At 45.5% G+C, this 22986-nt stretch overlaps 2 protein-coding genes across 10 annotated transcripts in view; both read right to left on the bottom strand.

Moving 5' to 3' along the window:
• Positions 1-83: 83 nt before the first annotated feature.
• NCF1 (neutrophil cytosolic factor 1) lies at positions 84-8229 on the bottom strand. Its single transcript, XM_062506995.1, has 11 exons — positions 8115-8229; positions 7613-7693; positions 7228-7303; positions 5819-5984; positions 5626-5681; positions 5237-5359; positions 4782-4889; positions 3865-3982; positions 3130-3237; positions 1449-1591; positions 84-528 (listed from the first exon to the last, which is right to left on the bottom strand). The coding sequence occupies exons 1-11, from the start codon at positions 8184-8186 to the stop codon at positions 410-412; spliced, it is 1170 nt and encodes a 389-aa protein (XP_062362979.1). The 5' UTR covers positions 8187-8229; the 3' UTR covers positions 84-409.
• Positions 8230-12883: 4654 nt separating this feature from the next.
• GTF2I (general transcription factor IIi) overlaps positions 12884-22986 on the bottom strand; it is an 86556-nt gene continuing 76453 nt past the window's right edge. For 5 of the 9 annotated variants that reach the window (XM_062507290.1, XM_062507291.1, XM_062507286.1 and 2 more), the window contains 6 exons: positions 22197-22280; positions 21217-21400; positions 20248-20276; positions 18823-18879; positions 17488-17526; positions 16620-16974 (listed from right to left, as the gene is read on the bottom strand). In XM_062507290.1, the coding sequence (XP_062363274.1) occupies positions 16793-16974; positions 17488-17526; positions 18823-18879; positions 20248-20276; positions 21217-21400; positions 22197-22280 (575 nt within the window). In that variant the 3' untranslated portion in view covers positions 16620-16792. Of the gene's footprint in view, positions 13571-15086; positions 15161-16619; positions 16975-17487; positions 17527-18822; positions 18880-20247; positions 20277-21216; positions 21401-22196; positions 22281-22986 lie in introns of those variants that run through there. The other 4 variants (XM_062507292.1, XM_062507293.1, XM_062507288.1 and 1 more) reach the window with 4 other exon arrangements.

Genomic DNA, 22986 nt, shown 5'->3' with positions numbered 1-22986 from the left:
CCGCCAGCATCTATTGCCTTGCTCAATATCCCCCCCGGGAGGAACACCTTCCCTGCCGTCCTCGGGCTCTGTCAAGTGTCCCTCCTTTATTGATGAAAACCACAAAAATAATTCAAAACACAAAGAGGTAATAGAAGGGCATCTAGAGATAAGGGGTTTTAGTGCTTAGAAGGAGCTGGTAGAGCAGGGCTGGTCCCTCCTGGTCCAGGAGCTGTCCTCCTCAAGGACAGCTTGGGCTGGCTGTGGCGGAGGATGAGGATGGGCACTGGGCTGGGCTGACATGGCCACAGCCCCAAGGCCTGTGGTGGCTGCCAGAGCCACCTGGATCCCTGGTCCGGCTCCGAGCCCTGGCTGCACAGGAGATGGAGGAGATGAAGCTTTGGGTGGCTGGTGTGGGCTCACAGGTTCCTCACAGGATCTTGCTCCGTGTGCTCTCAGTGCAGCGGTTCAGGATGAGGTCTTTGCTGGGACGGGGAGGAACAGCAGGTTGAGCCTTGGGCTTGTTGTCCTCTGGCTCCTTTTTCTCAACTGCAAGTAAAAAAAATGTACAGATGGGTCAGAGCTCTCCAACCACACCACCACCATGAACATTCAGCAGCTTCCTACATAATGGCCACCAAAGCTCCTGCCCCTCCTGCTGTCCCTGCTGCATGTAGTGGTTCCTGTAGATCATGGTGTCAGGATGCACCCACCAGTGCCCCACTGGGAACTGTGCTCCGGGAAAGCTCATCTTTAGGTCTGTATGTGGTCTGACCATCCTTAGCTCTGGGAAGGTCCTGGATACTGCATGGGGACTACCAGATCTAAGGGGTATACCTCCTTAGGGAGGTATTCTTCATGAAGAGAGGCTTTTCACAAGGGCCTGAATTGGTAGGACAAGGGGGAGTGGCTTCACATTGTCAGAGGCCAGGGTTAGATTAAGTATTAGGAAAAATTCTTTCCTGTGAAGGTAGTGAGGCACAAGTTGCCCAAAGGAACTGTGGCTGCCCTGTGCCTGGAAGTGTTCAAGGCTAGGTTGGATGAGGCTTGGAGCAACCTGATCAAGTGGAAGCTTGGAACTAATTGGTCATTAAGGTCCCTTCCTACCAAAATCAAGTTCTATAATTCTATGATTCTTCATGCAACTCTTCCTTCTGGGGGCTCTGTTGACAGCTAACATCCGTGGTGATTCCAGTGGTAATGGCAGTATTGGGGAGGTTAGATGCACAAAGGAAAGTACAGGTCCCAAATGTGGGCTGACCTCCTTCCAGGACTATAGCCTGCTCTGTCTGACCTATAGCCAGGGGTAAGAAAACTCCTTGAAAGAAACACCTCCTTGCACAGACCTTCCCCATGGGAAAAGGGCAGATGGGCATGGTGAGACCTCAGTGTGCCACCCTGCTCCAGCTGCAAGCACTGGTGGGGTCCATGGGTCATGCCTGCAGGATTGCAGTTCTACTGAGACTTACTGATGACATTGGCCTTGTTCTGGGAATTTCCCTGCATCTTCCTCTGGTTCTGGATGTACTTCTTGCTGTTCCTCCTATAGGTCTCCTGGCTGATTTGCTTCCGGCCCTGCCTGTGGATGCTCTTCACATTTCGGATGGTGGATCTGCAAGGAGTGACAAACAAAACTTTCAGTTTTCATGTTGGCAGCTCTCACGCCACACACTTCTTTCCCTACACTTCCTCCTCTGCTTTACCCAAACCCCAATTTCTGCTTTTGGGTTTTGCCTGAGGGATGCCAGCCCTTGAGGGCAGCCATCAGTGAGACACAATCTACAATGTGTTCACAGGCAGCTGGATGGTGCTTTGCAAGCAAACACTGAAGGGTGAAGCATGAGCACAAGTCTGGAAAGTAACGATAGGGATCAGTGAGGAAGATTGGGCATAAGGCTGGAAGGATGAGATGGGTATGTTTATCCAAGAAAGGCCCAGAACTGATCTATAGGTCTTTGATGGATGAACATAGAGCACTTATCCTGGCCACAAAATTGAGGTCCCTGGTGTGGGGCTTGGCATGGCTCCCTGATGCTCAAGGGTCAGATACAGGGCAATGGAGTATGGGGCATGTGTGCACCTGGATGTGTGGTGTTGAACCCACAGGAGAGAAACTGCTGAGAGAAGTGAAAGGCTGAGCAGCATGGGGCTGCTACAGGGGAACCCCCAGCACTGGGGACTGTCCCCAGGCAGGCAGTCAGAGGCCCCTGCTTTGTCTTCAGTACCATGGCAGGAGTGAGGTGGCTCCTGATGTCCACCCCGTGACACTGTTCTCCTGCTCTTCTCAAAGAAACGTGCCTCTCTGCCTTCAGCCCCTTCCCAGCCTGAGCACACACCTCATGTCATAGCAAAGCTCTTACCCATAACAGCAGGCCACCACCTTCACAACAGGGCCTGGCCTGGCTGCCAGTGCTATGGAGGCAGCAGTCACAATGGCAGGGGGACATGCCACTGTCCTTGGAACAGGCCACCTCATCTCCCCCAAGGCTACCAGCAAACATCATGGTGTTCAAATAGGTGGATCTGGACCATTTTACACTGTCTCACACTCAGTCCATGCTCCAGCAGAACTGGATTTGGAGAGATTTTATAGCAGGCCTGACATGTCATCTTGCAGAAAAAAGATAGCAACAAGTTCTGCCCTTTTTAGCCATTCTCTTTGCATTGAAATTCATGAGTTTTTATTGCTTTTTATCTTTTTAATCAAACTAAAATCCCTTGCATTAGCTCAAATCTTCCCATTAGATTAGGCCACTTTGCAGCTCCATTTAGTCAAATCTCTCCTTGCCTCTGAAAGATTCAGTGCACGCACTTAGGAAGTAAGAAAATGGCTATTTTGAAAATAAAACAAGATTAGCCCAGAAAAGAAACTTTGCAAAAGGACAAGGAGAAATACACCTGACAGGAGGACATGTTGGAGCAAGGATCTTGGAGCATCAGCAATGCTGAATGGGGTGCCTGTGGTAGTTGGGGAGCACAGAGCTGGTGGGAAGCCAGCCCTGGTCTGTCTGTGCCCTGCTTACATTTCTCTAGGCAGTTCCTCACTGACAGGGCAAGCAGGTGACACCACAACACCCTGTCTGGTTTAATTTCACCTCCCTCAAGGAAGGGGGAGATGTCCTTCTGTCCTCTACACAGAGCTTCTCCTACCTCCGTGGAGGAGCACCCCGGTTCCTCAGCTCACTCTTCACAGAGGTGTTCACCTCCCCAGCTTTCTGCAGGTACATGGCGGGGTAATAACCTGTGGTTTCATCCTTCCTGCAGTGCAACACAAAGAAACATCATTTGCAGTCGTGGTTCTGCTATCACCTCCTCAGTCCAGGAGAGAAATTTGATCATTCTTGTGGGTAGTCACAGATCCCCAGAATGGATTGGTTAGAAGGGACCTTAAAGGACCTCATTCCAACCCCCTGCCACAGGCAGGGACACATTCCCCTAGAATAGGTTTTTCCAAGCCCCATCCAACCTGGCCTTGAACTCTTCCAACTCAGGACATTCCATGAGTCATAGTTCATGCCTGTCCCCTGCTGGTGCCATGTGGGTTACCACTCATGTTCCTTGCAGCTGGGATGAAAGTTGAGGTTTTGCAAAGCAAAAGGTGCCAGAACAAGTAGAGGCAAAATAACACTTTTTTTTTTTTCCATCTGCCTCTTTCTTGGATATTTCTGAAGCCCTCAGCAGAGGAATCTCCAGCTGCAATATTTCGTAGTTGACTCTAAGAAGCAACCCTGAAAAAGAGGTGCTGGGCAGTAGCACCAAAGATGCCATGGCTTTCAGAGCCCTGATGTGGAGAACCATGGATTGGAGCCCTGATGTGGAGAACCATGGAACCTCTCTTCCCTCTGCCTGAGTGTTGCTTCCTGACCTGTTCATGGCATCTCTCACCTGATGACCCACCAGCCATCAAGGAGCTTGTGGATGACTTCAATGGTATCACCCTCCTTGAGGGTCAGCTCATCATCTTCCACAGCAGTGTAGCTTTTCTGGACCATGTACGCTTCACCTACACACGAAATGGGGATGGTGGATCATGTGCTGACACCTCAGGGATGGGGCTCATCCTCCCCAGTCACTGAGGAGGCACCAGAGCATTAGGAGGCACCCTACATTTTAGGCAAGACTCAGGGTGCTTCAGGTTTGGATTCAGACTTCCCCCAGTCTTGTCATGGCTCATCCTGGCCCCTTCACCATCTCTCCAGAATAAAGTTTTTGGGTGCAAGCAGAGGAAGCACACCTATCTCTGCTCAAAGATGTGTTCAGAATTCGGGTGGTGAAATAAGGCAGAAGGAAGTGTTGTGCTAATAGAGCCTGTTCCAGTGTTGTGAAAGCTGAAGCCTGTTGAGCAACTGGCACAAGTCTTCAGGATCCTCCCTCTGCAACACGTGATAAAGCCCTGCTGTCATGGCAGGCAATGCAGAGGGCAGGAGCAGGGCCAGGCCCTGGTAAGGACAGCACAGAGGTGAAGCCCTGTAAATGCCTGTGCCTGATTTGGATGCTGCACCATGGTATTCTGCTAACCCAGCACCTCAGACTTTACCAGCCAGCTCAGCATGGCCACTGGGTAAAGATCTGCCAAAACACAAATCTAATGCTCAGTTGCAGGTCATGGGAAGCACCCAAGGTTGACACTGAGGCACCAAGCCATGAGATTTATCCCTCCTGGCAGTTCCTGCAGCAGCATCTCCCTGCCCAGTGATCCTGCTCAGGCTGAATTGCCCAGCTTTGCAGTGAGCCATCTCAGTGGAGAGCTGCAGCAGGCTGTGTTCTGACACACACACATCCTGGTCACCCCAACATTTTACCTGCATAGTTAGGCTCCTGCTCTTCAGACTCATCAGGACCATCCATTGGCTCCAGATAGGCAGCAGGTACCCAGCCTCGTTTATTCTTCAATTGACAAAACCACCAGCCTGCAAAGAAAGCAACCATGGGTAAGAGCAGAGAGGGCTGTGGGGACTGGCACCAGGTCTGTCCTGGACCAAAGGGATGGCGCTGGGGCCAATCTCTGTTGGCATGGTGCAGCCAGAGAACTTGACCAGTTCATCCTGCTCCTGCTGGGCAGGAAGCCTCACAGGCTGAGGCATGGCCAGAATGTTGCACATTTTTCTAGAACTGCCCCTCACCCTTCAGCCTTCACCGCCATAACTATCTCACATGCTGTGTTTGGACACAAAATGCAAAGGCAGTACTCATTCCTGCTGAAATTGTGGCAGGGACTGGGCTGGCCCTCAGGGGCTCTCCAGGGGGATGGACACACCATTCTCACTCTTCTCCACAACATCCACCATGTCCCCAGCTTTGAGAGCCATCTCAGATGTGGAGCTCTTCTCATAGTCAGCAATGGCTCGGTATGTTTGCAGGACAATGGGACCCGTGATGTCTGCAGGAGAGAAGTGACAGATGTTCCTTCCTCCAGCCCAGAAACACCCTATTTCAGACAGGCCAAAAGCAGCCCCAGGACAGCCCAAAGTGCCCTCCCAGTCTCTTTCAGCCCCAAACCAGCTGGATTTCAGGACAATGACTCATTCCCCACAGCTGCAGCTCTGGCACAGCAACCATGCTCTTAGTGAGGGCATCTGCCATGGAATGACAACCTCTCACCCCAGCAGCAAATGAGGCCACTTGCAGCCCTCTGAGACCTCTTACCAGTGAGTTTTTTCTTGGAATCCTTTGGCAGGAGGAAGACCTCAGGCTTCTTGATCCTAGACAGGTCAGAGCAAAAGCAGCTCAATGCCAACCAGCCCAGTCCATCAGCAGTGACACCCTCCCTGCAGGCTATTCCAGCAGCCAAGGCCAGGAATGCAGGATTTCCCTCAAAATATCAGGCAGCTGGACTCACTGGCTGTCTGTGACAGGGTTCATGTCATCATGACGGACCTTGAAGAAGCTGACAACATGCAGGCACCGGGAGATCTTGTGGGGTAGATTGACCAGTGTGTAGCAGTACTCAGCCAGCGTGCCCTGCCTGTTCTCAGTTGAGCGCTGCCCATCAAACCACTTTGGGGCTGGGGGAGAGGAAAAAGGGCTCAGAAAAAGCAGACAGAATGCCTTGTTTTTAATATTTTCCCAAGCATACTGCTCCGAATCATTAATTTTGTCCTGCAAACAAGTGGGTCTGGCCCTGAGGTGCTGCATGGCTGCATTGTGCCAATTAGGTGAATCTTTGTGGGAACACAGCTTCTGCAAGCCCAGAAATGATCCTGTTTGACCCTATTTCAGTTTTAGAGTAACTCCTACATGTGTGTTCAGACTAAGCCCAACTTCTGGGCCATAAATACAGCAGATGCAGTGAGACACCAGGAGGGGCTCAGGGGACCAGCTTGCAGTCAGAGGAGATATGCTCATCTTCCCATCCCACTGGTTATGGTGTTCTTGACCCCAGAGCTCTAAAATACTGCTGGCAATCCCAACCCTGAGCAGTGCTGAACTGCATGATGGGGGTGCTTTTGTGTGGTCAGTGGCACCCCATGCTCCCCCAGCAGTCTGACACTTGTCTGGTCCCCAGTGCTCTCAGTTCCCCAAATGGAATAAGCAAAATGGAATAAAGAATAGCCCCAGCATGGTGGGGGCAGCACGTTGGAAGAGGCCCAGCATGGTGGTGCAAGTCCAGCTGCAGTGGAACCCCCCCCCAGACTGGCACCCACACTGCTGCACAGTGCAGGATTAGTCCTCCTCCAGAGATGTCAACCACAACTGCAGCTCTTTTTCAGACCCCATTCTGCCTCCTTTAAAGCAGGAAATTAAATAAAATGGGGAAGTTTTCTGACTGCACTTTGCTTGGAGACAAAGTGTCAGCTGTTTGGATCAGGAGTTCGTTCTCTGTCCTTGAAGACATATTGCACTGTTTCCTCTTACAAAGCATCTGTGTTGCCATAAGGGCATTAAGCCAGCACCAGTGATGGTGTCACCAAAAGAGGGCTCAGCTCAGCTCCACTCAGTTCAGCCTCCCCAGAGTCAGACACTTCATACCAGCCAGGGGTCATAGGGGTCACAGCCGATTCTTCTGGATGTGCCTCTGGGGTGCCCAGCCTTCAGAGAGGAGGGATGGGATCTGCAGGGCTGCTGAGTGCTGGGAAGAACTGCTGCCACTGCTCAGATCTTTCTGGGGTTTTGATTTCAAGCCTGGTGTACAGGAAATACTGCACCACACACCTGTCTGGGAGGCAGCCAGCACTGCTCAACCACCAGGGAATTTCCCAACTAGCTGCAACGTCTATTCACCCCCCAGCCACGGTGCTTGCCCCTCACCTGGCAAGTGCGGGATGATCCGGTTCTCTATGTTGATGTCCCCGGATTCAATGGGGAACATCTCCTTCAGCGCTTTCTGCAGAGCAGAGCCAGGCACAACAGTGAGGACAGCACCATGGGAACACTCTGTGACACCCACTCCTCTGCCCCTAGCTTGACTCCTTTCCTGCTGCTCGCCCTGCTGCCACTGGCATGTGCTGGCTGGATCCCACACCTCTGTGACCAGGGACACAGAGCCCATGGCTCCCGCCTTCAAGGGGCCAAAGAGATTGAAGGACTGGACCCAGGAGCCTCTTTTGAACCAGGTTTGCTTTTGAGGCAATTTCAGATGGCATTCACCCTCCTTTTTCCCCACCCTGACCCCGTGTGTCCCAGGAAGACTCACGTGGAACTCATATATCTCAGTAAAGCGGCGGTAGACGACCTTTTCAGAGAGGTCATTCCACTTCACCAGGAACATGTAGACCTGAGGAGCAAAGCAGAGGCTGCAGTTCTGCAGGCAAGTGGGACACCACACCCTGCTGTGCCCAGAGAGCCCTGTGGATAGTCTAGTTTCAGATAAAATTCAATGTTTTCCTTCCACCACCCCAATGCAAGCAGCTCTGCCTTGCCAGCAAACAAACTAGGCACTAGGGGAAGTTCGAATGGATGGACAGGGGACAGAAACTTGCAGGTGGGTGGGAAACAAAGAGGAAAAAATTCTTTCCAAGACTGCAAAGTAAGCAATGGCTTGCAAAGGAGGTGCCTGAACTCTTGTGTGTTCAGGACTCCTTTAAAAGGGAGCATTTAGGCCCTCAGTCATATTTATCCAAGGAAATTTGTTGGCCAGGCTTTTTACCTTGGCCAGTCCTCAGTCCTCAGATGGCAGAACGCTGCTGAGTACTCACATAGTGCTGGCTGGGGAAAAACCTCTTCTCGTAGCCCAGCAGTTCAATGTGGCGGATGAAGGCGTCCCCCATCGCTGCTCCTGCTGCTCTCTGCCCTCGCACAGCTCTGCTTAAAGCCCTGGGGAAGCGGAACTCCCGCTGCAATCGCACCAGCAATTGTTTACTCGCTGTGGTTTGTACTCCGTGTTTCCTATGGCAGCTCCCCAGCCCAGCCCCTCCAGTGGCTCCCGGACTGCGGAGGAGGTGAGCTGGGAGGCACCGGGGATAACCTGGAGGGAAATAACCTCTGGAATCAGAGGGCAGTGAAGGTTGAGGGCCAGGCTGGCTGCCCTGATATCCAAAGGATTCCTCTGACTGCTGCTGCTGCTGCCCCGTGATGGCACAGGGTACTGCAGCTGAGGTGCAAGGACTGGTGCCTTGGGTATGACAGCCAGAGACACCTCTACCCTCTCAATCAGAGCTGGAAGGGCTGAATGAAGCATGAAACACATTCCCTGAGCCCCAGGAATGGCAGTACTGTCTTCTGTGTGGCTGGGAATGGCAGGAGGGGGACCTAGGGCACAGCCAGGATGGGGCAGCCACGGGCTCAGGCTGCAAGAATCCCTCCTCTTGCATCACTATTTCCTTTCAGTCACTTGCAGCTTCCCCAAAGTCTGCCACCAAGAGGTTCCCTCGAGGAGCCCCCGAGGACCTCAGCCAGTCCCAGCCCTGCTCACCAAATTACCTGGGCACAGGGCTGAATGGGAGGGAACCCCAGGCATGGGGAAACCCCAGAGTGGGCTGGAGACAGACCCGTGTCCTGCTGGGAGAGCAGGAGAGTCCCTTGCTAAGCCATTCTGAAATGCCAGTGCACCAGCTGCATTCATGTCCTTCTCCATCCTCAGCCCTGAGCAGAAGGACTTGAAGGGATGTGAGAGCTGCAGGGATCAATTCCAAGCTGCTTGCAAGCAAAGGTGTACCCTGAAGCGCTTTTGTCCCCATCAAGGGGACAATGACAGTGGGCACCAGAGGTGGGCAGTCACCTGACAGAGCCAGGCCCTGCTCTCCACAGGATCCCTGGAGGAGCCCAGCTCCAGCCAGCTGTGAACACTCAGTTACATCCCTGACTCTCTGCTCCATCCCTTCCAGAATCCTGTGCCCAAGCACAGCTGATGTCTTCAGCAGGCCAGCATGATACCATGAGCTGGTGTCAGAGCAAACCCACACTCAGCCAGGAGCAGAGATGCCTCAGGCAGGGAGGGAGCACCCCTGTCCCCTGACCCTGGCAGGAGGAGCCCCAAACCACAACAGACCACACAGAGGCTCTCACCACCGACCACCAGCAGCAAACCCTGGCATGGGATCAGCCCAATGTCCTTGCTTGCTTGTAAGGACAAAAGCTTGCTCTGGCTGCATCAAAAACATTAAATAATAATCATAACCCTCCCCTGGAACTTGGGTGTGGTACTTGCAGCTGTGCAATTGTAAATGGTCATTTGCATTCAGTTTCTTATTATTTTAACACGGGGACTTCCCTATATGCAAGACAAAATTATGCAACCACAGATATTAAAAAAGATCCATTCAGGGCTGTTTGGATTCTGCTCTGTTAGTCAACAGATAACTGCTGCTTATTCAGAACACCATAAACTTTGTCATAAAAGCTAATTTCATACTTAACACTTGTTTGTACTAAATTTAAAACTGCATTACAGACAGTACATTACAGGAAACCAATTAATTTCTTCTAACCACTTAGTTTCTTCCTGTTTTCTCATTCCTTATCTTGTGATGTGAGAAATTAGAGGTTTTTGATGTCACTGTCCGTGAAGGAATAGTTCACAGCAAAACACCACCTGTAACTCTGTGTGATACACTGCTGAATGTTCCAGCAAATGTCTCACAGCTAATACATGTCAAGAAGCATGATTTTTGAAGAAAATTCTCAGAAGAGGAACATCCCATGTGAACAAGCTAAGTTCTGTTGGTTTTGCACAGTCTGGTTTTTGGTAGCAGGTGGGCTACAGAGGTGAGAAGCTGCTAGAAGCTTCCACCATGTCTGCCAGAGCCAATCCATGATGGCGCTGAAGATGGACGTGCTGCTGGCCAAGCTGGGCTAATCAGACATGATGGTAACACCTCTGTGATAACGAGGTGTTAGGAAGAAAATTTTGGAAGAAAATCAAAACAAGATGGGGCATGAACAGTTTGTACTAGCCAGAGAAGAGGAGGAGGTGAGAACATGTGAGGGAAAAAATGTGCAGACACCACGGTCAGTGGAGAAGGAGGGGCAGGAGGTGCTCCAGGTGCTAGAGCCAAGATTCCTCTGCAGGCTGTGGTGATGACCATGGTGAGGCAGCTGTGCCCCTGCACCCCATGGGGAATGCAGAGATCCACCCACAGCCCATGGGGATCCATGGGGGATGCAGAGATCCATGGGGGATGCAGAGATCCACCCACAGCCCATGGGGGATCCATGGAGGATGCAGAGATCCACCCACAGCCCATGGGGATCCATGGGGGATGCAGAGATCCACCCACAGCCCATGGGGGATCCATGGAGGATGCAGAGATCCATGGGGGATGCAGAGATCCACCCACAGTCCATGGGGAAGGAGTTCATGCTGGAGTGAGTGGATGCCTGGAGGAGGTTGTGATCCAGTGGAAGACCTGGTGAAGAGAGGGGTCCTGTTTCCAGGATGGAGCAGCCTGTCCTTGCAGGACAGCACCCTGTGGAAATAGAGACCCCTGTCACAGCAGTTTTGGGAGGACTGTGTGCCCGTGGGAGGGACTCATGCTGTGGCAGGTGTGGTAGGACTGCTGCTCATGAGAGTGGACCCACGCTGGAGAAGTTCACAGAGAACTGTCTCCCATGAGAGGGACCCCACAGCCTCACAGGAAAGGACTCCTCTCCTGGATCAGTGGAAGAAAATCTTGGTGACCAACTGACTAAAACCCCCACACCCTGTCTCCCTGCACTGTCAGTGGCAAGGACAGAGGGGGTGAGGGAAAAAAGGTGTTTTTAAGGACTTATTTTACTTCTCACTATCTTCCTCTGATTTTGTTAGAAAGAAATTCACTTTGTGTCTCTAAGCCAAGCCTGTTTTGCCCTTGGAATGTTTTCTCCCAGTCCTTAACTCATGAAGCCTTCACTGAATTTTTCTCTCTCCTCTGCCCAGCTGTGGCAGGGGAGGGCAAGTGAGTGACTTTTATGGGTGCCTGGCGTCTGGCCAGTGTCAAACCACAATGTAAGTTTACTGAGTTCATGAACTGATTCATGTCTTGGGAAACAAGGCTGGGATCTGAACACAAGATGCCATTTTGAGAGAGATGGAGAAGATCCATGTCCTCCAGACCAAGCTAGTAGCAGTGCAAGACCCCAATGCTTTGGAGTGGGAACAGCACAAACAAGACTTCAAGGGATGATGGAGTGCTGAAGGTTAAGAGTTTCTTAGGTAAATGGACTGTCCTCTTTTTGGCACTGCTCCACCCAAAACCTCTCAGGATATTAGAGCATTTGGAAGGAATGCCACCCTAATCTTTGCTCAAAATGATTTTTTTTTATTTCTGGTAGTTTAAATTTCAGCATAATTCATTACGGAGCCAAGAGAGGCCTTTCTTATATGCCAACACGCCCATCACCATTACTGCCCACCCAGCAGTAGGCCATTCACAATGCACACCACGTAAAGACTTCAGTCCTTCCAGCAAAACCATTGCAACCACTTTCACTTCATTTTTCTTTCATACTAAGAAAAATGCATACTAAGTTTCAGTAGAGCCACTCAGCTGTTCCACACTTGACAAGGCAATACCCTGGAATTATTTATTTTCTCAGTTCCTTTGCTGTGACACTGCCCTCATTTTGAATGAGCACTATGGACTCCATTGGCAATAGACAGCTGGGCAGGCAGCCCTAAAGAGCGCTGTGAGTAAAGAAGGAATGAACCATCCTGCTTTTTCAGAAGGGGAAGTCAAGCCAGCTGACCCCTGGGGAAAGCAGCGTTGTCTCATTTCCCCATTATAAATGTGTCCAGAAACAAGTGTGAAACCTGGTCCCACGATACTGCTGGAGGTTCATGAGCTCAGCATGCCTGTTCAAGCGAGCAGCAGGCGAATGTGTTGGTGGTTACAGTGTGGACAGTGCTCACCTGGCTGGGCTAACAGGTAAGGGATGGCAGCTGGACTCATTCCATGGGGCTGGGAATGGCTGTCTGCTGAGGCAGGAAAGCAGCATGGCACCAGTCACCACTAGCTCGTAACTGGAGAGAAAGAAGGCAGGACCAGGATGAACTTTTGTCAAAATACCTCAGCATGGAGCTAACCCTGCCCCTGCTGACATCACAGCACAGGGTCCCAGTATTGAAGTGGGAGCACCTAGATCTGCATGTTGTGAAACAAGATGTCCTATAGGTCTCCCTTATCTCCAGAATGACAGAAGTGTGCTGCTCTGAATTTACCTGCTGAATTTCAGGTTGCTCCTAGGGAACAGACACTGCACTTAATTGAATTTAAAAGGCTTCAAAATTTTCCTTGAAGATATAACCACCTCACCCACCCAGAGCTGGATTTCGGTCTCAAAGGCATGACTGAGCCTTACTTCTTTGCTGGCAGGAAATAACTATGCTGCAGCACGTTCCACCTGCCTACAGAATTACTGCTAGGACTTCATTTGTTGTAAAAGACACAACTGTATACTGCATAGACAGTCATGAAAAACATCAGAAAGGTCTTTATTTCTTCAAAAGGGAATATGATTTACTATTTGTGCATAATGTAATCATCTCAAATTCACTCCAGTAAAAGAGAAACCTTTATGAATAATCTGCCTTTTTAGAGATTATCATATAGCCAGAACTGTACAGTACAAACTATGATGGGGTTTAGTTTCAGATGGTTTCTAATCCCCACTGGAGTACTGACCATTTCACAGTCCATCTCAATAATGCACACTAACCATCAAGTGAACCAGTTTATCTTTTATTTAGGAAAAACATATAAATTGATAGATAGATAGAACAGGAAAAATTAGCTCAAATATACAAATAATATTGTCCAACGAGCCATTAAATAGCTGAAAACTAATGTGAAGGTTTTTTCCTCCAAAGTAAACAAATGGAACTCTTTGCAGGAATTTTTCATTACAAAAGCTAGGATGCACCCAGGTACAGTGAAATTCAGCTTCATTGGAAAATGCAGACAGGCTCAGTTAACTCCCTGTTGATTTTAATCCCTAGCATCTCCCCAGCATTGCTAAATCAATGCATTTTAGTCCTTAAAATATATTGCAAAGTAAACTCAGATATTCCAAATCTACAGTAATTCTTTGATTTAGGTCAATTCACAGAACTGCTGAAAAAGTAGACATTTCTATCTAATAGAATAAAAGAGTTTGTACAGAAGATACTTCTCTTATACAGTTATAATACAGCTCTAGACAGGCCCAGCAGGCTCCTCTCAGAATGGGAAGCTTCTGCCTAGTTAAGAGAAAATAAAAAACTAAGTTATTTTCATTGAAGCCTTGTGACTTATTATAACTATGAGCACTTTGTATTATATTTTCCACTTCTTTAGGCCGAAATTCAGCAAGCATGAAGAAGCTGAATATATTGAATGTATCTCAATAAAGATGAGATTAAAAGTGTGCTTGAGTGGTCTCTGTCAGGATTTAGAACAAATATTTATTTTAGTATAAATTCAGTGGATGGCTAAAGCATCCAAAACTCAACCACTGCAGCATCAAACCGTGCAGCCATTATTCAGGCAACATTTCTGTGACTTTTAATTGACAAGTGACATGGCTTTTTATATCTCCCTGGCTGCAGTGCATCCCATGATGAATCAAAGTTTTTCCTGCAATGTATTTTATCCTGCCACATTCAGTTTTATGACAAGTAACTCCAACACAGACTTCACTGATTTAATATGAACACCATTGCTGTGCCTGTAGTGCTCAGGGCACAGACAGCTGGGATGCTGGTGTGTCAGTTCCTGCAACTTTCTACCACAGAATTTCATTGTCCTGATGTCACCTTCTGTACCCTGGGCTGTGTTCATGCTGTAGGGATAGAAGGCCAAGGCTGTCCCTCAGCTTCAAAAACTTAGATGGTGCCAGGAATGAAACCCACAGGCTCCAGGCTCCCCTAGCCAATGCTCCATTTAACTTTATACCAATCAAATCAAATTGCTGAAGTATCAAATGATGCATAATAAGGAAGATCTCTGGGTTTCAGTATTACCAAAAAACTGAAATGGGAAGAAGTAATACCATTTTCTTTGATGGAAGCACAGAGACTCCAAACCAGCAGGGTTTGGAGGGTCAGCATTTAAGATTTGGTGATGTGATAGCATTGCTAACTAACATTGCTCTCCACCACCACAAAAACATAATTTTTAGGAACAAGCCATGTTAAAAATAGAGTAAGAGAAAGATTTGGACATTTGGGCATTGTAAATTAAACCAGAATTTTCATGAAAGTTTAATTTATGAAAAGAAAGAAAAGAAAGAAAACTTTTAAAGGAGGTTGGTTTGTCATCACGGTTTTACTGAGTGTCCCAAGCTCAGACAATGCTGCAATCATAGTGAAGAGCCTTCCTGCTCAATTACAATTTGGAAATATATGTCTATTACCAGGAATAATAATGCTTTTTCACACAGTCATGTCAGAGCTTCTCATAAGCACTAATTCCCTCAGCTTTCAATTGCTCTACTTCTGAGGTATGTGATACATCATACCATCATGCATTTTAGGCCACATTTTTCTAGGACTTCCTCACAAATTTGAACACAGTGTGCTTTATATTGTATTTAGATAAGAAACTGCAGAACATCTGACATATGTGAGAACTATGACACATAAAATAATTCACAACTTAAGTACTGGGACCTTCCGACATTCAGTATTATACTTCATCTCTCCTTTCCCCAGCCAAAAATATAAAAATATTATTCCTTGACAGGTGTTGACTTCAAGAAACACGAAATTCTTTTACCCAGTATTGATGAGGTCCATGACATCAGGTCTGGATCTTGCTTTATTTGAAATTTAACTCTGTTTCTGTGTTACCTGTTAAAAAAAGCAGTGGTGAATGAAAAAAGTGGAACTTCCCCACCAATTTTGTTACTGCTTTTACTTAAGCAAAAATTTATAAAAACATAAAAAGCATTCATTATCTTTTTAAACTAACAATAATAAATAAAAGCATATTCACTGCAGCTGATTCTGTGGAAATTACTGTTTCCACTGCAATGTAAAGCAGCTTAGCAACTTAGAGCACTCCAGCTCTTTATGAAAAGAAATAAAATTGGCATTAGTAGGACTGCCTCTCTCTTAACTAGATTCAGATTTCTGCATTACTCTATTTCAATCTGTCCAAAACAAATTTGAACCCCAGCTAATTTTCAAAGCACAGTATCACACAGGAAGGCATTATGATATGTTTCTTAAAAAAGCACGTTGGCTAAAGCATTCATCACCTTTTGTTGCAGTTTTATTCATTGTAGGGATGCTTGGAGATGAATCAAAGGAGTCTTGTGTCTGTGTAGCACTGTCCATATGACCCAGAACCTGATTCTGCTCTTTTACAGAGAATATGATATTGGAAGGAAATTGATTTTCCTGATTTGTTTGGAAATCGTTCGGAAGGTTTGGGGTGAGATTAATTCATCACTACAAAACCAAGCTGTTTCACCACATGGTTATTTTATACTTTCCAGCCTAGTTCTGAAGTGATTTTGGCCACTGTATGCCTTTTCACAAAAACATTTCTGTAGCTACAGTGTCTGAAGCCAGTTTTGGATGACAAATTCACAATTATGCTTTTCTATCTCTTCCAAACCATCACACTGAAGGCCCCCAAGCTGAATTTCTTCCACATGACAGTATTCAGGAACAACTGTCTTTCTCCTGCATCATCTAGCTTCAGCAATCCCATAGAGTTTTGGCATGGTAAAGACAACTGATGTTCCAGCCTTCATAACTGTGATCTTAAAATCTGCAGTGACTCTGATGTTTGCCTTCTTTTTGTCTTGATTGCTGCAACAGGGTCAGTCCATACTCAGAGAAAGACTGACTTAAAACCTTGGAGTGAATCTGTAACTCAGCTTGTAACACTCATTCTGGTTGAGAATGTTCACTAGGCTTGGCTTAGAGTTCAGTGACATGACAGGGGGAAGGTGAAGCAATGGAGACTGGAAAGGGAATTTCCATGGAAAAGGCTACAGAGGAACAGGAGCACTAAGATTTGCTGCTTTCTCTTTTGGGACAACATAAGCAGGATTAGGGAATGAACCAGTAGAGAGTCTCAAGATGAAGGGTGCTGATGCACAGCAGCTGCCATCCCAGGGCTGTTGGCTATGTTGCCATCAAGTTGCCACAGACACATCAGGTCCTTCTTGGGACCACCAGACATGAAGGCAGCACCCCAGCAAACTACCAGAGCACCCTGGTTCACCTTGGAACCATGACAGAAACAGCTATGGCCACCCAGGGCTGTGCTGACAGGCTGGGCTATAGCAAAGGCAGCACTGACAGGAGCAGAGCACACAGCAGACAACAACATCTCAACTCCCACGTCCATTCAGCATTTCTAATGCACCAAGACCACAGGCAAAAACACATGGGGGTTACAAAACCTACAGCTTCCTTGGTCTTACATATATCTACGTACTAGAAAACACTTCTGCACCAAAAGGGCTGTCAAGACCTGGCAAAGGCTGCCCAGGGAAGTGGTGGAGTCCCCGTTCTTGGAGGCACTGAAAAGCTGTGTAGATGTGGCACTTGGAGAGATGCTTTAGTGGTGAGCTTGGCAGTACTGGGGCAACAATTTGACTTGATGCTTTTAGAAGGCTCTTCCAAATGAAATGATTCTATGATTCTATCTGAAAAGGATACAACTCAAGTATATTCTTGGAGAATAGGAAAGTTGGACGTTTTCCAGAACTTAAGTTCTAGAAGAACAACAATACTCCATTCCCTTGTCCCCAGCACAGTACATCCAAGCCAATATGGCATTCAGAGCTCCTGAAGATGACAATCACTCACTTGCATCAACTGTGGACACTACTGCACTGAATAACTAGATGCATCAGTCAGGATATGAACAATCACTCAGAGCCCATGTATAGGCATGACTCACCAACCACAAGAAATTCATAGAACTCCTCTGTAAAATTATTTAAATAGTATTTTTTGCTACTGAGTATTTTTCACATGATGCAGCATGATATTACTACAGCTGAGGAAATGTGCCAGGAAAGACCTTTTGCCAATTGCCTCAATGCCAATAAAAGACCTTTTCTCGGTGTTGACTGACTTAACTTTAAAAATAGATGCAAGTTTGTTCAGCATTATGTAAAAATATTTGTTGATATTAACTGAAGAGAAACACTTACCTCCTAGAGATACTTCTATATGGCTTGGTTCACCTGTCTCTTAAATAAAAAAAATACAGACAAATGAATATAAATATAGTTTCAACAAGATGAATCAGATTAGGGAAATTAAGTTTTCCCTGAAAAAAGCACCTACTTTTTCTTTAACAATCAGATTTGTATCTCTTTGGCTGATATAAATTTGTGTAGCTTTCTATAATCCACAATAAAATATAAAAAAACCCCAAACATTTATTACGTGCAACTATGTAACACTTTCTTTTCCAAGAATGGTTCACTGTAGCAGATGTATCACCAAGACCCAGAACAGCCTAACATGCATTTGCACAGAATACACCAAATTTGGAACAGCTTAACAAGAGTCACCACTTCTCCTAAGCATTGTCTTTGATGTGTACTTTGGGGGAGAGTGGGAAGGTGTGTAACAGAGGACAAGAAGTATGCTTTAATTCCATGCTGAGTTTTCTACTATCTCTGCACAGATTGTAGATGAACATGTTCTAGGAAAACCATTTAACCTTTTTAACACTGCAGATGTTAAGGACCAACAGACTGCAGCAAACTCACAGACCACCAGCAGCTCACCTCCTCCCTCCCTCACCTCTACATCTAAACAGAGGAGCCAGCAGTTTCCTTTAGAATCATTTTCAACATACAAGTGTCCCTTACTCTTAAAACGTTTATCAGATGTTTTCTCTTAGTTTCCCAGTTTCTTTGTGTAAAGATTTATTCACTCAATTGCAGAAGTTCTCCCCGCACTACACCAGCTTAGGAAACACATTTTTAAAAGGTATATGAACATTTAGAAGCTGTATTGGATCAAAGCAAAGTTGCCAACCACATTTACTTTAGCTAATTCAAAGCCCAAAGCCAAGTTCTCTGTTCAGACTGAGACAGGGGATGTGTGTGCAGTCCTAGACACAATCAAGCAGGGCTATAGAGCTTGGCAGCATGCAGAAATTCCATCCAGACCCCACTGCCAGCTATGCAGGCAAACTTCACCTGGCTGTACGGGTAGACATGCACACATTTGAGTTAAGCAGACATTAAGAAATGGATACTGAATTGCCTTTACACACTGCACCCCACTAATCTTTCCAGCTCACTCATCATCTGTAAAAATCAAATCAAGGAACACACCAACAACACAGGTTGAAGTAAGTAGAGGCACGTTCCACTACAGCTATTAAAGTGTTGCACACCATTTCTCAAAATGAAATGGCTCATTGTGAGCACCTGATACCTAGGACATGACTGCTAATGACATCTGCCAGTAAGATGTAGAACTCCATACCCCACCCCTCCTGCAAAGAGACGTGTCACACTCTGCATCACCTGGTAGTACTGTGGCTGCTGCTGGTGGTGCTTCTGCTCCAGCTTCTTCCAGCAGGTCTAAGATTAGACATGATCATTTTTTTACTTCACAATGAAAATGGTTCACATGCAACACAAGGACAACCTTTGAATCTGCAAATCCTGAACTTGTCACATGAACGGGGGATTAACACTCTGACTGAGATGTAGTTCAATTTTTTGTTACAGGGAAACACATTCACTGCCTTGCATGCAAGCACCAAAAATTTCCTCTTAAGTTTCCACGTGTTTCAGATGAAGAATAAAACATCATACTTACAAGTGGTTGGCTCAGAGCCTTTCAATTGTTCACCTTGGTATCTATCCATCAGTGTAAGATCATTTTGATCATAATTAGTGGACACAGCTAATGCCCAAACCTCATGTGGCTCATGAGCAATCTGCTCCTCCAGTCCCAACACACATTATGTGTTCAACTTATGCTGAACTGACAACAGTTCAATGAATTCTTTCATTTCTAACTGAATTCCCTGGAAATACCATTACACATTTACTTGCCTGGAAGTCTCCCCCTTGCAAAGAGACCTCTCTCCCACCTCAGAAGTGCATCTAGGTCTGTGAGCAGGTCAGTGGGGGTTACTGGCTACAATATCTTCTCGAGAACATCTCATACTTGCAGTGCATATATCTCAGCCTGTTAGCTGGAATACACTGGTGGCTGAATGCATCTGAACAAACACTGGGTTGCTAAGGCTCAAGCTGGCTAAGGCCAATTTGTGACAGGTTATTTGGCCTCTGAATTTCTAATCTGACATTGGCTCACAAAGAACACAACAGAAGGGGCACTGTAGTGACAGTCTTTGTAGTTTGTTTTTTCTCCTAAATTACGTCTAACAACCAGGTCACAGTTATTTTAGCAACCAAAATACTATACCTTTCCCTCCTACTACCCCAAAACAATTTCATTATCAGGGCCAAATTGGCCATGGCACTTCAGCTAACTACAGTCTGCCTCCCTAAAAAGTTATAGTTTCAGCAGAATGAAGAACTTTTCACTGGAACAGGGCTGTGCAAGCTACTGGAAAGCTCTTGCTTACTAACTGCTACTGTGGTGGATTTAAACCTACAATGTAGGAACTCTCATGCAAGTGTGTGGCTCAGTCAGGATCCTAAATTTCTTTGGGACTCTGCAGCCGAAAAGCACAAAATCAGAGTCTTACTTTTCAGATCAAGTCAATGTTAATCTTACGCTGTTTAAATGTAAATTTGTCTCCCTGCCCTCAAGTTAACTGCACATACATGTTTAGTGAGGAAATCTTAATGACAAACACACAGGCAAGAGTTACACAGAGACCTTGAGGCCTCTGCCACTAAGACACAATGCAGAAAATGAATCTTGGTAGGTTACAATAATGCATTTGTCATCCGTGTCTCATAAATACTTACGACTGTTAATCACAAGTCCTGGAAACGGTCTGGAAAAAAAAGAAAACAACTGATTTTAAAATGCACTGCATGGCATTTCCTCCCAATGTAACCTCCCCATACTTTCTATAACACAGGTCACTGAATCATGTGTTAAATAAAAAATGAAAAGTCAAGTAAAACAGAACTAATAGCAACTTTTGGGCACTTCGGTTCTTCAAAACTATCATTTTTGAAAAGTAACATATATGGGAAGAGCTAAACCTTTCCCTCAGTCACTGCTACTTTTCAAGGGGTCACCTCTTCTTCAGGATTCAATTAAAAAACACATCAAAGTCCTTTTGGTTAGCATATGTCATGATTGAGGTTGAGAATTCAGGCCCCTTGGTAAAATCTGTTAAAGAAATTTCTCTGAAGACAAACTGAAGCTTTTAAACTCCTGTGAAGTTCTAGTACTTGAGAATTTACCGAAACGGATCAATTTTTATTTTCAATTCCTCCTTAGAGTGATTCTTTAAGTTTGATCTGTTCTGCTTTGTGCATACAAATTAACATTGGATATGTGTGTGTATATATGTCTATGGAGATAAACACATACAAATGAAACTCCCTTATGCTGTAATTGGACAATATTGTATTTTAAAATATTGAATAGAAACCAATGAGCTCTGGACTTGTTTCAAAACTTGGTATTATGACTGGGAGAACAAGGCCCAGAAAACTACAGAACTTTTTTACACATTTTGATTAGATTTCAACTCAAAAGACAGCTTGCTATAATATGCAGTATTAGTAACATGCCTTTTGTCATACTAAATTGGACATGTCCTCCTTCATTCATGCTAGGAACATCTGGGCTTCATTCGACCTGATATATTGTTATACAAAAAGAGCCAACATCTATTTAAAGATGTACTACAACTTCTATTCTCTCACATTTATCCCAGCTATGGGGCTGTACTCACAATCTAATTAATGGCAACTACATACCTAATGACAGTAAACTTGATAGACTCTGCTGATTCCAAAATCTTCTTCATTGAGCTGATTTCCAGATAACTGGGTGCCTTAAATGCCACACCTGGAGGCATTCCATCCACCAACACACAACCAGGGTTGTTAGTGATTTTTCTGTATGGGACTTTCACAGGAAAATTCATACCAGTGGCTTCACCTAAGTGAGAGAGGTCATGTTTATTTTCAAACCTACAGTATTTAGGATTCCACTGAAGAAAAATGTTTAAGAAACAAAATTCAAACCATGCTTTCTATCAGATCTGAAACTATGAAAATTCACTGAACAATGAAATTATTACAGTGTTAGAAATGAAGTTCTGGATTACACTCATAAACATTACTATGACAGGATTAATCACAACCTGACAGTTCAGCATATGAAGAACACAGACTCTGCTCTTAGAGAACAGGATATAAAAAGAGATAGTTTTGTGAAGGAAAACAAAGCATTTCCTGCAATGCTATGAAAAGGAATTCTGTGCAGCACAAGTGAAGGAAATTCAGACAAGGAAACCCAGGTCATTACTACTGTACAATGCAAAGTAAAAAAAACCAAACAAAACTATGCACAGCAAAAAGGTTAAATTGCATTTTTAAAATTAGTCTAGTTCCAAGTATTAAGGTCAGGATTATGAAGCCCTGAGAAGAACCATGGAACTACCAGTGAAATAAAGACTTCATACATGTTGACAGAGAAAACTTGAAAAGGGAAGGGGACCCATGAAGCAATCTAGAATCTTAGGACATTGTTTAAAACACCAAACTGCCTACATCACTTACAAAAGGTTCTTTCTCAACTCAAAGCACAACATTCATATACAATTCTCAAATTTGTTCATTTTAATGACCCTACATATGATTCACTGTGAATGAATATTCCTTCAGTAACTTCAGTATGAACAGTATTAACTGCACTCACACCTATATAAAAATGGAGAGTAAGAAGCAATTACCAAATTTCTGGCTAAAAAGATCATTTACTTGCTCTCTCAATTGTCTGGCATTTTCTACTTTTGGCAGTTGCTCACTTTCATCACCTGGAAAAAAAATGTTAGAATAGCATAAGAATTAAGCACAAATTTTCCCCCTGAAGCTTATTTATCCCTGCATGTTTACTTAAAGCAGGTATACCCAAGAGCTTCTTAACAGGCACTGTCTTCGTTCCTCATTTTAGTAGTAACACTGAATTATAAAAAAACATGAAAATAGATGGTTGCTAAGAAATTACAGAATCCCAGAATGGCTTGGCTTGGAAGAGATCTTAAGGATCATCCAGTTCCAAACCCCTGCCATGGGCAGGGACACCTTCCACTAGACCAGGCTGCCCCAAGCCCATTTCAACCTGGCCCTGAACATTTCCAGGGATGAATCTAGAGATGTCTAGAGATGAGTTTGTAAAGTAATTTAAAACAACAAATTGTATTTTACTTTCTTACAGAATATAGAATGGTATGTAAAGGTAAAAGCAAAGTGATCTTTCAGCAGATGGCCATAGCATGCAACAAAAAAAGCAGTAATTGGTGCTACGACAAAGCAGTTCAGCCTGCATGGTCATTCAGTTCAGTTCAAGTTGCCAAGAACTACAAATAAATATTTAATTTATTGCATAATAAAAATGTGGATACTTCTTAATAGGTGGCTGGACTAATATTCTAGATATGCCACTGATGATATATTAATGAGTGTTAGATTATATTTAACATCTCAGCAAAACCAAAAGGCAACTTATATTCTTTTTTGAGT

Source organism: Cinclus cinclus, chromosome 22 (assembly GCF_963662255.1).
Source record: "Cinclus cinclus chromosome 22, bCinCin1.1, whole genome shotgun sequence".
Taxonomy (NCBI): Eukaryota; Metazoa; Chordata; class Aves; order Passeriformes; family Cinclidae; genus Cinclus; species Cinclus cinclus.
This window is presented reverse-complemented; position numbering and strand designations above follow the sequence as displayed.